The 16,991-nt window shown below is 34.8% G+C and overlaps 1 protein-coding gene across 1 annotated transcript; it reads right to left on the reverse strand.

The window, feature by feature from the left end:
• Positions 1 to 232: 232 nt before the first annotated feature.
• LOC127086541 (peroxidase P7) lies at positions 233 to 1,739 on the reverse strand. Its single transcript, XM_051027315.1, has 3 exons — positions 1,464 to 1,739; positions 1,173 to 1,364; positions 233 to 1,091 (listed from the first exon to the last, which is right to left on the reverse strand). Exons 1-3 carry the CDS (start codon positions 1,671 to 1,673, stop codon positions 540 to 542), a joined length of 954 nt encoding a protein of 317 aa, XP_050883272.1. The 5' UTR covers positions 1,674 to 1,739; the 3' UTR covers positions 233 to 539.
• Between the last annotated feature and the right edge of the window lie 15,252 nt (positions 1,740 to 16,991).

The raw sequence follows: 16,991 nt of genomic DNA on the forward strand, positions 1-16,991 counted from the left end.
GATGTTTCTCCGGCAACAGGTTTGGGGTAGCCTTTTGTCTCCTTTCCTTTTTCTTCTTTATTCTGTTTCTATAATTTCGGGTTGAACACCCCTTATACCTTTTAATTTATTCTTTTGCTTATAAAAAAAACATTATTCAAGTTATAAGTTTAATCATAAAACAATACGCATACACACACTTTATCATAAAACTACTTTGATCCATTTATGTATTTTAGGAAAACAAGCAGTATGAATATCAACTTTTACGTATTTATGTAACTACAAACATAATTGTATTTATGAAAGCACCAACAATTCTGTAAATACAGTTTAGTTGATAACTGTTTCCAAGGATATCTGCTATGTTGAACCCCTGATAGACCTTGCGATTCTTCTCCAAATTTATGATGTGATTATTATCACTATACTATTTGACCCCAAAAAACAACAACAATACTATAACTGGAAATGTGTCCAAGATCCTGCCACCTTTTATGACTTTACCCATTAAGTAACATATTATTTATTCATTTGCTAATATGCCCTTCAATCGAAAATCAATTAACAAGTCTGCAATTCTTTCTAATCTCCCCATTAGTCCCGGTGAGAGGACTGATTCTACTCAACTTTATCATAGCGGCAGCAAAGTCATTAAGAAAGGTAGCACTATTAGTACTATAACTCGTAACCAAACTGTCTTGAGATCCATTATTGAAAAGAACTTGATCAGAATGGAATAGTCCTTTTTTAGCAACAAGATCTTTATAGTAATTGTTGTCAAAAGTAGTTGGAGTGAGAGTATCAAGAGGTGCCAAATTGGTGTCACCACCAGATAAAGGACAAGTTGTTTTTCTTAAGGTGGCAAAGTTTGGGTCAATATTGGTTTCATTGTATATGCGAGTTCTGAAAAGTCGACACTCTCCTTGGCCTATGGTGTGTGCACCAGAAAGAACAGTGAGGTCATTTGCAGTTAGACCCTTGGCTGAAAACATTGAAGTGAGGGTAGATAGGTCAGAGAATGGTGAAGGAATTTGGTTGTTTGCTGCAGTTTGACTTGCTGTTCTTGCATCTCTTCTTCCAAGTGGCACTATCCATGAGGGTCCTCCAAGCTATAAATTAATTAATTTAAATGAGTTATTGAGATTCAGAAACTGATGATCATTCAAAATGAACCATAGTTATGTATTTACCAGAAAAACTCCATCTCTTGCTGCAAGTGCTAGAATATCGGCACAAGAAACAGTGGCATTGCAAGAAGCTTCAACGCTGGTTTTAATGGCATCAATAACTTCGAAACCTCTAGCTGAATTTCTGTTAGGTGCTGCGTTTTTCTCACCAGTAAACGTCGCAGTATCATCTAATAAGATTGATCCATCGCATCCCTACAAAAAAAATATTCTAAAATGTTAATATAGTGGACTTGCATTAACAAAATGTCGCAGTTATTAACTTTGAACAATATATTAATAAAGTGGACTTACATTAACAAAGCAATCATGGAAAAACAAGCGAAGTATAGAAGCACCAATTCTGGATTCGTTTTTAATAGCACTGGTCATTGTATTGCGTACAGTGGTTTCGAGGCTAGGGCACGTTGTTGCATAGAAGTTATTAACAAGTTGTGCATTGGTGCAACAAGCAAAGAGAGAAATAATGGAGAGTATCACACATAATTTAGTAAAGGGAGCCATAGAGTTAAATCGTTATAGCTTTATAGATTTTAGCTAACAAAAGAGAGAAGCTAAGGAAGTGTTGTGAAGAAGCATATGAAAGATTAAGCAATATATATAGATGAGCTGTGAGGGGTGCATGCTGCATGCATACAAAAGAAGCTGATACGATAATAATAATTTGTCACAATTTTCAAATTTGTCTGCTCATTACGCTCTTAAATTATTGGCAGCAACTGGTGGAGAAAATTTGATAGATAAGCACAAGATAGTTACCCAAGAGTAGTTGACTTATAGACTTATACAATAATAAAACAAAGGAAAAAGCTGCAAAAATGGAAGCTTGTGAAACATTAACAAAAGTTTAAAAAAAAAAAATCAAACTATATGAAGTAGTCGTTGCTGGGTCGACATGCATGTTTAAAAGAGGGAAAAATGTATTTCATGGTATATATTACAATATGTTATAAATTTATTTATTTAAGGTATCATTTTTATAAGGTGCTTCGATGTAATGATAGTAATTAGGGGTGGACATAAACCGTTCACTCGGCCCAACTCGATGAAACCCGAAAAAAAAAGGAATTTGGGCGAGTTGGATCGGGTCAACGGGTCAAACGGGTTATCAAACCTGGTTACAGGGGGTTTAAAGGAGAGGGTCAGGTACCAAAAATGGACCCATGGGTACCCAGACCCGCCCATCTACGAAACACATCGTTTTGTCAAGTGGGGGGAAGGGATAATACCTCAAGCTCAGAGATTCCTCTTGTTCTCACTTCTCTCACTCTCTGGTTTTTCCTTCCCATATTCTTTAACTCTCTCGTTCCCTCACTCCTCTCGTTCCCAGATCTCTCACTCTTTCATTCTAGTTACAATGTGATTAAGTGTTTCCTTCCCATATTCTCTAATATTTTCACACACTCTCAGTTTTATCACTCTTAGTTAGTATTTTTTAATTAGGGTTTCTGAATCTAAGGTTTTTAATTTAGGGTTTATGATGATTGTTGTTGTTTACAGGTGATTAAAGGCTTTGGACCAGTTCTCTCACTCTACGGGTGATTAGAGTTTGTGTTTTTTTGCTTATATTGTTGTTGTTTCGATGAATATCTTTGTTCTCTCTAACTCTCTAACTTAGAAACTTGATTTGTGCATAATATTCGATTGCTTTTGATTGATCTTTGGAAACTGGAATGTGACTTTTGCTACCCCTGCATGAACCCTGATTTTTGGAACTTAGGTAAAGACACAACTCACGATTTTGTTATGTTTTCACTCTGTTTCTTCATCTCTTTCCCGCAACATAAGCTACTATACATCATGCTTTATTAGTTGTTTGAAATATTGAGTGTTATGTCAGTTTCTTTTTTGGTTTATGTTAGAAATATTGAGTTTTATGTTAGCTTCTTTTCCTGCTAAGTTATCCGATATTTCTTGTATCCGGTTTTCTGCGATCCGCTATTAATAACAATTAAACTGGTTGCAGGTGCAGGTGATATTTCAGTTGTCATATCAGTGGCTAGTCTTGCCTTGGCAAATTAAACAAATAAGGTATCATAGTCTTACATGTTTCTACCAAAAGTCTTACATGTTTCTTTTGAATTCTTAATAAACTCATATGATTGAAAACAATTTAAGTTTTACACATTACTTCATATGGTATATTGGTTACCCACTTCCATCAAGTTGCCCATGAGAAAGGAGGTGTGCCATGTATTATTGTAACAAGTCCAACAGTCAAAACAAAATTTGGTATAATAGAGAATCATAAGTCTTTTAGCATGATACGATGTTGTTGCTTATGTGCTAGTTTAGTGCATACCAAATGTATGGTTTATTGTTGTTGCTTATGTGCTAGTTTAGTGCTACCAAATGATGACATTTTTAATGTTACCTTTTGTATCTCTATTACATTGTCCTCTAATATCATCTTGAAACTGAATTTTTCTGAATACCATTTGAAACTGAATTGTACACAAAATAGGTTTTAAAATAGTGCAGTAATATAACCCTTCCATTAATTGTTTGTACATTTTAAATTATATATTGATAATTTAGTGCAGTAATAGTGCAGTATAAACTAATAGTACTATTACTGTTTATAAATAGTCCATATTAAGAATTTTAATAGTCTATATTTATAAAATAGTCCATATTTATAAAATTCATTATTGGAAGGGTTATATTACTGCACTATTTTAGATATTTGAATAATGCAGTCTATATTTTACATTATATATAAAATTCATTAATTCCTATTTTATTAACTTTTTAAATATTGATATATTGATAAAATTCATGCAACTAATTCCATAGGATAAGGCTTGATTTGTTATTATTATGGTCTTCAGTACTCATTTTACAATATGACTTTGATTATTCTCACTGCATATTAGTTTTAATGGATCATGCTAATTCCGCTATTTAATGTATACTGTGAGGATACTGTCAGCATTGGCCAAGTAGTAAAATGTGTCATTATCACCTATTTAATTATCTTTCTATGATGGTTTGTTGATTATGGCTCCTTCATTTTTCAGTGATGGATCAACCTAATCAAACTATACCTACTCAACATGTCATGAATGAAGTTGGTTCAGCAGCAACAACTGAAGTTGTTGGACCAGAATTAGTTAATACTCAACCTACAAAGAAGAGGAAAGCTAGTGCAAGTGGTTCTAGGAAATCATCTGCTTATTGGGAGCACTTTATTAGATTACCAGATGACTTAGTTGATACACCAACTGCAGCTTGTAAACACTGCCACAAAAAATACCTATGTGACCCTAGGACTCATGGCACCACCAACATGAACCATCACATTTTAAAATGTGCAAAGAAGCCTAGAACCATTGATCCCACCCAAACTATTCTTACATACCCCTTTGTAGAAGGATCTAGTTTGGGTCATGTTAGCTCCAAATTTGACAAGCAAGCTTGTAGAAAAGCTTTGTCAATTTTTGTGGTTCTAGATGAACAACCATTTAGTGCAGTTGAGGGGGAAGGTTTTAAGTACTATTCTAAAGTAATGAAGCCCCAATTTACTCTCCCATCTAGGCGTACAGTAACTAGAGACTATTTTCAGCTACACTTGGATGAGAAACAAAAACTAAAAGCCTTTTTTAAGTCCGACTGCAATAGAGTAGCACTTACTACTGATTGCTGGACTTCTATCCAAAATAAAAACTACTTAACCCTTACGGCACACTCTGTGGATAATGAATGGAACTATCAAAAGAGAATTATAAGCTTCATAATTATTCCAAACCACAAGGGTGACACGGTAGGTAGGAAGATTGAAGAGGTGTTAAGGGATTGGGGAATTAGGAATGTGTCTACCATAACTGTTGATAATGTAACTTCAAATGATGCAGTTGTAGCATATTTGCATAGAAAAATATCAACTATGAATGGGATGATGGGGGATGGAAAATGTTTTCATATGAGGTGTGCTGCTCACGTATTGAATTTGGTGGTAAATGAGGGTTTAAAAGATAAGCATTTGTCTATTACTAGTGTTAGGGATGTTGTTATATTTGTCAAGTCCTCACCTCATAGGGCAGCCAACTTTAAAGAATGCATTGAATTTGCTGGAATAACTTGTAAAAAACTAGTATGTCTCGATGTTTCAACTCGTTAGAACGCGGCATATTTGATGCTTAAGGCTACAGAGAAGTTTCAAGTTGCTTTTCATAAGCTTGAGTATGAAGAGTCGAGCTATAGGGAGTTCTTTGGAAAAGGCAGTCCTCCTAGTAGTGATGATTGGGACATTGTTAGAGCTTTTATCTCTTTTTTAAAGTTATTCTATGAAGCAACTAATGTTTTTTCCACCTCTCAAAGTGTGAGTTTGCATTGTGCTTTTCACCAAGTGTCTACGATCTTTTGTGAGCTGAAGCAAGCTACTATGAACTTGAATGGTGTTTTTACAAGTGTGGGTGGGGGACATGATGGAAAAGTATAATAGATATTGGGGGTGTGCTACTAAGATGAACAAGTTGATTTATTTTGGATCCAAGATACAAGTTGAGTTATATTTAGTGGACTTTTAAGGATATGTATGAAGTTGGATCTGTGTTTGCTACCGAGTTGATTAAATCTATAAAAGAGAGCTTACAAAAATTGTATGATTGGTATAAGCAAGCTTATGACCAAAATCATAATAGACAACCTCTTAGTAATGGTGAAAACAATGATTCCAATGATGAAACAACAGTTGGTCGTCCTTCACTAATGGCTAGAGCCGATGCTTTTGAGCAACATTTAGAGGAACAAGACTCAATTGATCAACAAAATAAGCTTGAGAGTTTTTACTCTAGTAAGTGCGTCAAAACAGATCCTAAATTTGACCTTCTTGTGTGGTGGAAACACAATTCAACACAATATCCTATTTTATCTACAATAGCTAAAGATATTTTTTCCACAATAGTGTCTATGGTTGCATCAGGAAGTGCCTTCAGTACGGGAGGGAAAGTCTTAGAAACTTATAGGAGCTCCCTAAAACCTGAAATGTCAGAGGCATTAATTTGCACCCAGAATTGGTTAAAGCCGTCTTTTACCTATTTCAAAGACATGAACCTCATGGAAGATTTTGAGCTTTCTGAAGATATTATAGCAGGTAAAATTATTTCTAAAAATGATATATCTTTATTTCATAATTGTTATATCTTTCTAAAAAAAAAATTATTTCATTATTTCAGAATTTGAAGAAATTTCTTTTGCAGCAAGAAGAGGATTTTTACCGTCTCAGCCACAACCTTCTGGTTGTGCTTGAAAAATATGGAGGTATATATACTTTATTAATTTGATTTACTTATTACTTTATTCCTTTTTAAAGCTTAATATTTTTCTTGTTTAATTTTTCAGTTCAACTATGTTTTTTGAAGTTATATGCGACTTATATTTTGTGACTACTCAATGGCCAAACAATATATATTTTGTCCTGTGGATTTTGAAGATATTCAATCTAGCCAAATTTTGGTATACATCAAACAATATATTATTGTGTTAATTATCATTAGTGGTTTATTAGTCGGATTTAATACTAATTAATTATGAACTGAAGTTGGTAATGTCATGGTCGGTTGTCCATTAGTTAGATGAAGTATTGCTAATTGTGTCAATAGAACATTTTGAGGCCATGCAGGAACAACTTGGTAAAACTGTGATGATACGCTATATAGCCAGGATCAATTGATACATTTTGTAACATCTTGGTAAATGAGCATCAACATACCCTATGTTAATTAACATTGTTATGTTATTGGTTAACAAATAGTGTCATGTTATTTTTTTTTTCATTATTTCTTGATTTTCTCTTACAGACTAAAAATGATGCAGTTGACCAAGACCTTCAAAATTGATGTGTGTTTACTTTATATCGGTATGCCTTTACATGTGTAGAATTAACGGTTTTTATTTGATTAAGCATTGTCTATCTCTTCATGATAGCCATATGGTAGTGGTAGTTTATTGTTTCCCATTTCTTGAAGAGCTTGACATCATCTTTTCATTGGATTCTCAAGCATCTGGTTTTGGTTTAACAAAGCTATGTTCCATGGGATTATTAAAGATAATGGTGGGAGGGATATATATTCTATTAAAATGAAATATTCACTCTTGACACATATGGGTTAAATTGAAATCCATTTGATGTTGTAGAATTTCATTTGTATCGGAACTGTTAGGATCTGCCACTTGAACTTGCTGGAATCGACGTTAACTCAATGAGATTTGTTGCTATTGTGACATGATTGGTTATAAAACAAGTTAAACTCAATTAGTGATGCTTAGAATAATTACAATGCTAGTTCACTAAAGCTAAATGGTAGATTGGCTCTAATGATTTAACTTCTACGAGTGTTAATCAATATTTATATTTATTAATTAAGGTTGATCTTATAGTTTTGATTTGGGTATGTTTTATGAGTTTTTACCTTATGCTGAGAAATGTTGAAATTGGTTTTGAATTGCAGGTTAGGTGAGAGAGGAATGCATGTTGAAGAACTAGCAAGAGAGCTCAAGTTGTTATTGGACAGGATCAAGTCAGTTCTCTTATTTTTATATTGTCTTGTTATGGGTATGATAAGCATTTGCTTATGATTTAAACTAAAATTTGTTCATAATTTCAGGTTGTCTGTAAAAGCTCTTGAAGATGAAGGTATGGTATTCTCCATACTCCCACAAAAAAACTAGCTTGATATTTTATGTCATTGAAAGAGTTTAGATGAGGACCATGCTGGTATAGGACAAGAACCACCAATGATATTGGTGTTGATTTGTTTTGATTCAAGGGTTAATGTAGATATTTTTTGGATCAATTAATCTATTATATGCTTAAAAACAGTATGAATCTTGTTTGTTGACTAAGTTACTTAACATCGATGATGTTGAGTCTAAAATTAAATTTGTATCGATAATGTTATGGTCTGGCTTAGGTGGAAGTGGAAGCCCTTGTAATTCAAGAACCAAAACTTGACACAGATATTTTGAGTCCTATCATCCAAAGACCAACAATTTGCAACTGTTTGATATACTTTAAAATTTTCTCTTGTTTCTCATGTATTTTGAGTTTTTGTATATGATAAAATGGTTGTAATTTATTCATTTCTTTTTAAGGTTTGTGTGGAAGTAGCATAGCAGTTGTTATTTTGGATTGAAGTTTGTGATACTTTGAATTTATTTTGAATCTAAGTTGTAGTAATTTGTAGCTCAAAATATTATCAAAATGTATTACTGGGCTGAAAATAATATCAACCCAATAAAACCGATTGCATAACCCGCAACCCGTCCTAACCCAACCCGTCCAAACCGATTACAAAAATGGACGAAAATGAGCTTATACGGCTCAACCACGGGTTGGGATGGGTGAGGCTTTTGGGCCCGAAACCGCCCAACCCGGCCTGTTGTCCATCCCTAATAGTAATTAAGCAATAAGGAATAATTAGCACTAATTTGATTGATTTGACTTTGTTTCCACAAATGGATGTACGAAGGAATGGAGTATAAAGAATAGAAAAAAAAAACAACAGAGAGGAGAGAGATTATCAGATAGGGATGTCATCATAATCCACCCCAAACGCATGCTTCCATTCACCTATTTAATGGATCACAAACCAGCGAGATTGTAGTATCTTCCAGTTGGTCTTTATCTCTCTCTTTTCATGTCTCATTTCCTGAATTTGAGAAAGTTTGTTATTCATGCTTGTTTCGCCCTCTTTCTCATCACGTGGCTTTTCTTTCGTTACATTACCATCTCCTTTTAAGATAACCTTGTCCTCAAGGTTGAAGGTTAGGTAACTAGCTGCCATGACTTCCACATCCTCCCACATAGCTTCTTCCTGCAAGTTATTCTCCCACTGGACCACAATTTGTGGAACTTGCCTTGATCCTTTGATGATAGTTCTTGTTGCTAACACCTGTATTCGTTGCATAATATGTTCCATTTCTGATACAGTTAAAGGTAACGGCATATACGGCTCACTAGTAGGTCCTTTGAACAACTTCAACTGCGCCACATGGAAAATGGGGTAGATTCTCGTAGTTGACGACAACTCTAGCTTGAATGCCACAGTGCCAATCTTAGCCAAAACTTTGAAGGGCCCAAAATATTTCATAGATAGTTTCTGATTTTTGCGCAAGGCAATTGAATGTTGTCCATATGTTTGTAGCTTGACCATAACGGTATCACCCACTTGTAAGGATACCCATGCCCTCTTCTTTTCTGCATTGCTTTTCATCACTTGTTGTGCTCTCAACAAGTTAGCTTTTGTTGGTGATTTTAGTATCACCCATGATTTTAGTAGTAATGAGATTTACTATAGGCCGATGCAATTATGCGTTAAAGCTTGGAAACGAGTTAGGAGTAGTGCGGAGTGCATGCTCGTAGAGCCAACGTGTAATTGACTGCAAGTAATTGAAAACGGGGTTCCAAGGGGCGTAGCCCCTGGCGGGGTGCGGGGCAGCGCCCCGCTGGGGTTCCAAGGGGCGAAGCCCCTGGCGGGGTGCGGGGCAGCGCCCTGCCGGGGTCCAAGGGGCAGAGCCTGTAGATCAACTCGAATATTCAAGAGCTATAGGCTCTTTGATGTATGCTATGATTAGCACTCGACCGGATATTGCTTATGCGGTTGAAAAGTTGAGCAGATTTACGAGTAATCCTAGCCGGCATCATTGGCATGCGATAACTAGGGTATTCAAGTACTTGAAGGGTACAATGAATTATGGATTGTCATATATGGGATTTCCTTCGGTGTTAGAGGGTTATTCGGATGCTAGTTGGATAAATAATGCTGAAGATTCATCCTCTACAAGTGGATGGGTGTTCTTGCTTGGGGGAGGTGCTATCTCATGGGCTTCCAAGAAGCAAACATGTATAACTAGTTCCACAATGGAATCTGAGTTTGTAGCATTAGCTGCTGCTGGTAAAGAAGCAGAATGGCTAAGGAACTTGGTATACGAGATTCCGATATGGCCTAAATCGATATCACCAATTTCTATCCGTTGTGATAGTACTGCCACATTGGCTAAAGCTTATAGTCAAATATACAATGGAAAGTCTAGACATTTGGGTGTCAGACATAGTATGATTAGAGAATTAATCATGAATGGGGTGATATCTATAGAGTTTGTTCGGTCGCAACAAAACTTAGCTGACCACTTGACGAAGGGGTTAGCTAGAGACTTAGTAAAGAAGTCGGTAATTGGGATGGGATTAAAGTCCATTTAAATCTATTAGCTTTGATATACCCAATTCCCTTCTAATATGACGTTAGAAGCAGAATTCAATGTGGAAAGATCATAGTTAAAGATTGGAGCAATTATATTTATCTTCCCAAGGTATGTGCTCAGACCTGCAAGTGATGGTTAGGTTGAAGTATATCTTCTTAATGGTTCTTTTGAAAAATTGTAAATGCAGGTACAAGATTAAAAGAATCACCTATGTAAGCATGAAGTTTTGCCGCTTCAAGAAGTTTGGACTTGGCTTCCTATATGCTTATTAATGGATAAGGACACATGGCTTGTAAAGTGTCAAGTATGAATAGTAGAGTATTGTAAGAAACATATGTGTACTATATCTTCTGACATTCAAATGGATTGACGGGTTCAATCGCTATGACACCCAGATTTTCAAGTGTTTGAAATGTGTATTTGTACTAAAATGAAAATTCAATCGCAAGACATTTTCGTTTATGCATCTGTTTGATTGTAATATACCCTTATATATTTTATTGTATATATTAAGTAAATCAAGGATTACACTAAAATGGGGGGGATTTGTTGGTGATTTTAGTATCACCCATGATTTTAGTAGTAATGAGATTTACTATAGGCCGATGCAATTATGCGTTAAAGCTTGGAAACGAGTTAGGAGTAGTGCGGAGTGCATGCTCGTAGAGCCAACGTGTAATTGACTGCAAGTAATTGAAAACGGGGTTCCAAGGGGCATAGCCCCTGGCGGGGTGCGGGGCAGCGCCCCGCTGGGGTTCCAAGGGGCGAAGCCCCTGGCGGGGTGCGGGGCAGCGCCCTGCCGGGGTCCAAGGGGCAGAGCCCCTGGCTGGGGTCCCGCTGTTATTACCGTTTTTCTTGAAAAGGTATGACTTTTCGTTTTCAGTTTTCGTTCTCCTATAAAAGGGGGAAATCTGGCCTCGGTTTAGGGTTACACACAAAAACCATTCTACGTTCCAGAATCTTTCTTTTGCCAGAAACATTCTTTCTTCAAGAATTATCCCCACAAAGATTTCGTGAACCCAGGCATAAATAGGGTCGAAATACTTTGTTCGGAAAGTGAACGAACACGATTCTTCGAAGATTATCCAGGATTATCAATTAATTATCTAACAGCTTTCAATGTAGCTAACAATTTCTCCCTGTTGTTTAGCTTTTCTATAACCTTCGGGGGATCCGCTATTTAATAAACTAGTTTGGCCCAAGTTAGTGGTTCTCTCCCATACAATGCTTTAAAAGGGGTCATGTCCGCACTCATATGATATGCAGAGTTGTACCAAGATTCTGCGAGTGGTAGTTCCTTGACCCAACCTTTAGGATTTCCGTATGTTAAACATCAAAGGTACGTTTCTAAACATTTATTCAAAATCTTAGATTTCCCCTTTGATTGGGGATGATACGCTGATGACATTGCCAACATGGTGCCCTGCAGCTTGAACAGATGTTGTCAAAAGGAGCTAGTGAAAATTTTATCCTTGTCAGACACGATCAATTTTGGGATCCATTGCAGTTTCACTATGTGATTCATAAATGTCTCTGCTACACTTTTACTACTATAGTCAGCCTTTAATGGTAAGAAGTGGGCATATTTGGTTAATCTATCAATTACTACCATGGTGGCAGATAAATCGGAGGAAAGTGGAAGGCTAGTAATAAAGTCCATAGCAATATCTTCCTAAGCTTGTTGTGGAACAGGTATCGGTTGCAACAAACCTGATGGTAAGGCATCGTTGTTCTTTGCTTGTCGGCAAATGAGACATTTTTGAACAAACTTTTTAACGTCCTCTTGCATCTTGGTCCAGTAGAACCGGGCTTTCAGTCTAGCCAATGTTCTTGATGGATAAAAACAAGATAGTTACCCAAGATTAGTTGACTTATAAACTTATACAATAATAAAATAAAGGAAAAAGCTGCAAAAATGGAAGCTTGTGAAACATTAAAAAAAGTTAGAAAAGTATATTAAGAAGTCGTAGTTGGGTCGACATGCATGTTTAAAAGAGGCAAAATGTATTTCATGGTATATATTACAATATGTTATATTTATTTATTTAAGGTATCATTTTATAATACAATGTTTTTATTACCATTTATGGTGTTTAGTAAGAAAACATGGCATACACATAAGGTGAGTCTGTTTTTCCTAATAATTTTTTAATATAAGAGTCCGAGCTTAGTTAGAGAAAAAATGTTTAATACACTCGCTGCGATGTTAGCTACAACCTCCTCAAACTGGTTTACAGTAATCTCCTGGGATACATGTGTGATACTGAGAAACTTGATCAACGCGTCTCTATGAATCTCGGAGCATAACAGTAGTGACAGAATAGAGATCTTAAAAGGTGTCTGATTAAGCCAGTCTACCACCTTGTAGTTACTTCTTTTAATTATACGGAGGAACCCCTCGACATCATCGGAAATGGACTTTCCTTGAAGAAGGGCTTGCCCCTTCTCAGGGTTGACAACTTGTTTCCCTTTATTCTTGATTGCAGTTACAAGATCATCTTTCTCGAGAGGTGGTGCTGATGCAAAGATACACACTTCTGATCATCCCACCGGTTCCAGTGATGTTAACAGCAGACTCTTGAACTTCAGCAGGTTTTTCTTCCTGTTTTTGCCCATAAAGGTATATCGTAGAACCGTAGTTCTACGGAATAGCATTTGCACTCTCGTATGGGAACGAGGTTGGTACTGTGATCACCAGAGGAGTCACTGAAGCATTTGCAACAAGTATCTGTACAGGATAGTAAGGGATATCCAAAGTAGACACATCCTCGACAGCTGATATTTATTCTACCAAGAAGGTACCCTGGTCTACCAGCAACTGGATACCTTTCTTCAGCTCTCCACAAACTTGTGGATTATTCAGACATTGTGCATAATCATAAGTGCAACCGGGAAACAAATTCTTCAGCATCAATTGTTCCTTCACCACAAGCAAATGAGTCCTCAACATATCAACCTTCGAGATTAGGTTGTGTTCAACAAACTCTTCAATCATATTGACAGGATGGCCAGCATGATTTGGCATAGGATTGTTATATTTATTTATTTAAGCTATCATTTTATAGTATAAATTTTTTATTACCATTTATGGTGTCTACTGAAAAACATGTCATACATATAAGGTGATTTTTTTTCCTAACAATTTTTTGATACGCAAGAGTCTGAGCTTAGTCAGAGAAGAAATGTTTAATTTTTTAGTGGACTTTGAGAAGGTGTAAGATAATTGAGTTTTTTAGATTATTTGTTGAGAATTTTTTAATTTAGGGTTAGGTGGCGTGCTTAGATCCATACTTGTATGTTTGTTAATAGTCGATAAGTTCATGCTAATGAGTGTCTTTTTGAACAAATCAAACTTAAAGAATGAGCAATACATGCTTAGGCACAATCACAAATAATTATTATTTGGACACACACATAAATAATATATGATTTAATTATTTTGAAAAAATACATTATTTTATTTTATTTATTTTGTATTCTACTTTATGTATGAGTGCGTGTCTAAGTTTTTTGTCTAAATTTTGTGCCCAAGCTAGTCTTGCTCCCCAAAGAAGTCTTAAATAAGTCAACCATTTGGCTTTCTTATAATTTCTTTTGATGATGGAGGGGTTTGAGTGTGTCATTAAGGAAATCAGAGGTTTTAAACATGTACTTTGGTTATATGGAGAGGAATTCTGAGCTCTGAATGTCACATATTTAGCATGCTTACGATACTATTTTTTCTTGAAGAAACGACTAGAGAGAATCTATGGACACTCAAGATGATTATACATGTTTTTGAACTTTCTTCCAACCCCTTTTAGGGTTAATTGAGCATATTTGGAGTCGTAAATTGGATTCTCTCATTTTAAATACCTTAATGTTCCTGTGGAGAACAATCATTATAGGTTGTCTACTTATGAAATTGTTACCTTTGAGTGGAAAATGATAGTTTGTATGTAGAGGTACTTTCTGTGGGTGGTGTCCAAAGAGCGAGTAATATCTCATAAGTTAGATAATTTGAGGTTTGTTAGTCTAATCGTAAAAGTGGCATCTCCCTCCCTAATCTCATCCCCGTGATCAATTTGTAATGGTACTTTCTATGGGTGGTGCCCAAAGAGCGAGTAAGATCATTCTCTTACTTCCCCCAAACAAGGACGCAAGTACCATGAACACTTGATCACTCTCACTCAAGGACATCTTTACATGTCTTGCAATCATGAAACTCGGCTCAGTATTCTCTTCAAATTCAAGAAACTGCATTAACTTATCAAAATAGTTGATAAAAACATGGTTGAACTCCACTCAATTCATTTCCAGAATAACGTCAAGCTGACCTAGAGGAAAACACACTAAGTCAATCCCAAAATCTCTCCCAAAAATTATCAAAAGAGAATTCAAACACACCAATAAAGTAGTCACTGAACCATTAGTTGGGGTATCAATGACCATGCTACTATTCGTAGCTGACACTTCTAGATTCAACCTCGACACACATTCAACAGATATAAATGAATGTGTCGCATCCATATCAATATTAGTAATCAAAATAATATTATTGATAAAGCATGTACCCCAAATCAAGTTATCTAATGTAGTATCCTCAGCTCTAGACAACGCAAAAACCTTCCCTTCAGATTGATCCTTCTTAGGTTTCTCACACCTTGTACTAACATGACCCCACTCTTCACAGTTAAAGCAAGTAAGATTATTAATCATACAGTTCGCAGCTTGTGACTTGACTTCCCACACTTGAAGTAATTCACAGATTATTCTTTTTTCTTTTTTTCTCACTAGTGCAGAAAGAAGATTTTACACCCGTTTTTTATACATATTACACCCGTTATGATAGGGTGTAAATTCAAAGGGTGAGATATGTATGAAGAATTTACACCCGTTTTAAAACGGGTGTAAAAAGAGAATATATTACACCCTATTTTAGATTTAAAAAAAGGGTGTAATTGGTAGATATATACATTAAATTTTAAGACATTTACACCCTATTTAATATAAAACGGGTGTAAATTGTCACCTATTACACCCTGTTTTAGATAAAAAAAGGTGTAATTGGTAGATATATACATTGAATTTTAGGACATTTACACCCTATTTAATATAAAACGGGTGTAAATTGTCACCTACATACATTGAAGTTAAACGAATTTACACCCTATTATAATTCAAACGGGTGTAAAATGACAAATATTTACACCCTATTTTTGATATATCAAATGTAAAATATCTTATAATTACATTTAATTTTAACACATTTACACCCTATTTTGTGTATGAAGGGTGTAAAATATCTCAATTTTTTTAAAAATATTTTATTTGAAATTTCATTAAACCAAATATTTTTATATATTCCTGGATATTCAATAAAAAACAAAAATAACCAAAACAAACATTTCTCTAATCTTTAGAATCTTGCACCAAGTCATACATCAACAAAAATTGTATTCATGTAAGAAAAAAATTCAACCACTTTGTTCATGTAACTTGTACCAATAAATCATTCATGGAACAAAAATATATCTATATATAAGTTTTTTTTAATCGCTTCTGTTTTGTCATTAAATCTTTCTTTTCCTGGTTCTCTTGCTCTTCAACCTTTTGCAAAAAGAATTGAGCCCAAAGTTGTCGGATGTGATCAATTGACTCTTTTTCATATGATGAGGTGTCTGTGAATATCTGCAAGTTCAAACATATAATAAATTAAACAACTACATGTTAAAACAATAATTTACATGTTTTTCATTAAATATATGTAATATAAAATACCTCATTGAATCTTTCAACAATACAAGCATCAATAATGTCAAACATATTTTTCATGACATAATATCCACATGCCCATCCGTTATCTTGTTGATGCCCCTGCATATAAACTCCTAGTTACATTAAAGCCACCAAAAACAACAACATCACAAACTTTTTTCCTTTTTCACAAAATTTGTACCAACACTAACTTTCTTCACTCGACATAGAAACACATACAATTTTAGTTGGTTCAGAGCATGTACAACTATAATTTTATCACCATAAGTGCAATTCAGTAATAAATATACTACATGTTTATAATGATAACTTACAAATATATCACTTGCAATTATAAAATCGGAATTTTCTTTTTCTTTATCTCATTTATAATAATATAAATAATCAAGATATATGGGCATTTAATACCTCTTTATAAATGGTATCTTTCAAGAACTAAAAAATCAAGCCAACACACCAGTATTCCAAGAAACGACAATATAGTAAAACAAATCTTACCATAATATTCTTCCAATTAGGCTTCTTCTTCTTAATACCTCTTAATAAATGATAACCTTCTAGAGCTCTGATAAAAGAGTTGTCAACGAAGTAAGTTATAAATATAAAGACTATGTGTACAAAAATTTAGTATAAATGATATCTCTCTATTTAGGCTTCTTACCCCTCCAATATGACCTTAATATTTTTCTTAGGAGATCTGTTTAATGAACAAAACCAAAAATAATATTATCTTCAGGACAAATGACAAACAATTGCCAGTGATTGCTGTAAATTTACAAAAAAAAAGTGTTAGAATCAATAAAATTTAAATATTACAAAATAACATATGAAAAACGATAAAACCTTGAAGGAAACATGTAC

This window comes from Lathyrus oleraceus, chromosome 5, assembly GCF_024323335.1.
Source record: "Lathyrus oleraceus cultivar Zhongwan6 chromosome 5, CAAS_Psat_ZW6_1.0, whole genome shotgun sequence".
In the NCBI taxonomy this organism is placed as follows: Eukaryota; Viridiplantae; Streptophyta; class Magnoliopsida; order Fabales; family Fabaceae; genus Lathyrus; species Lathyrus oleraceus.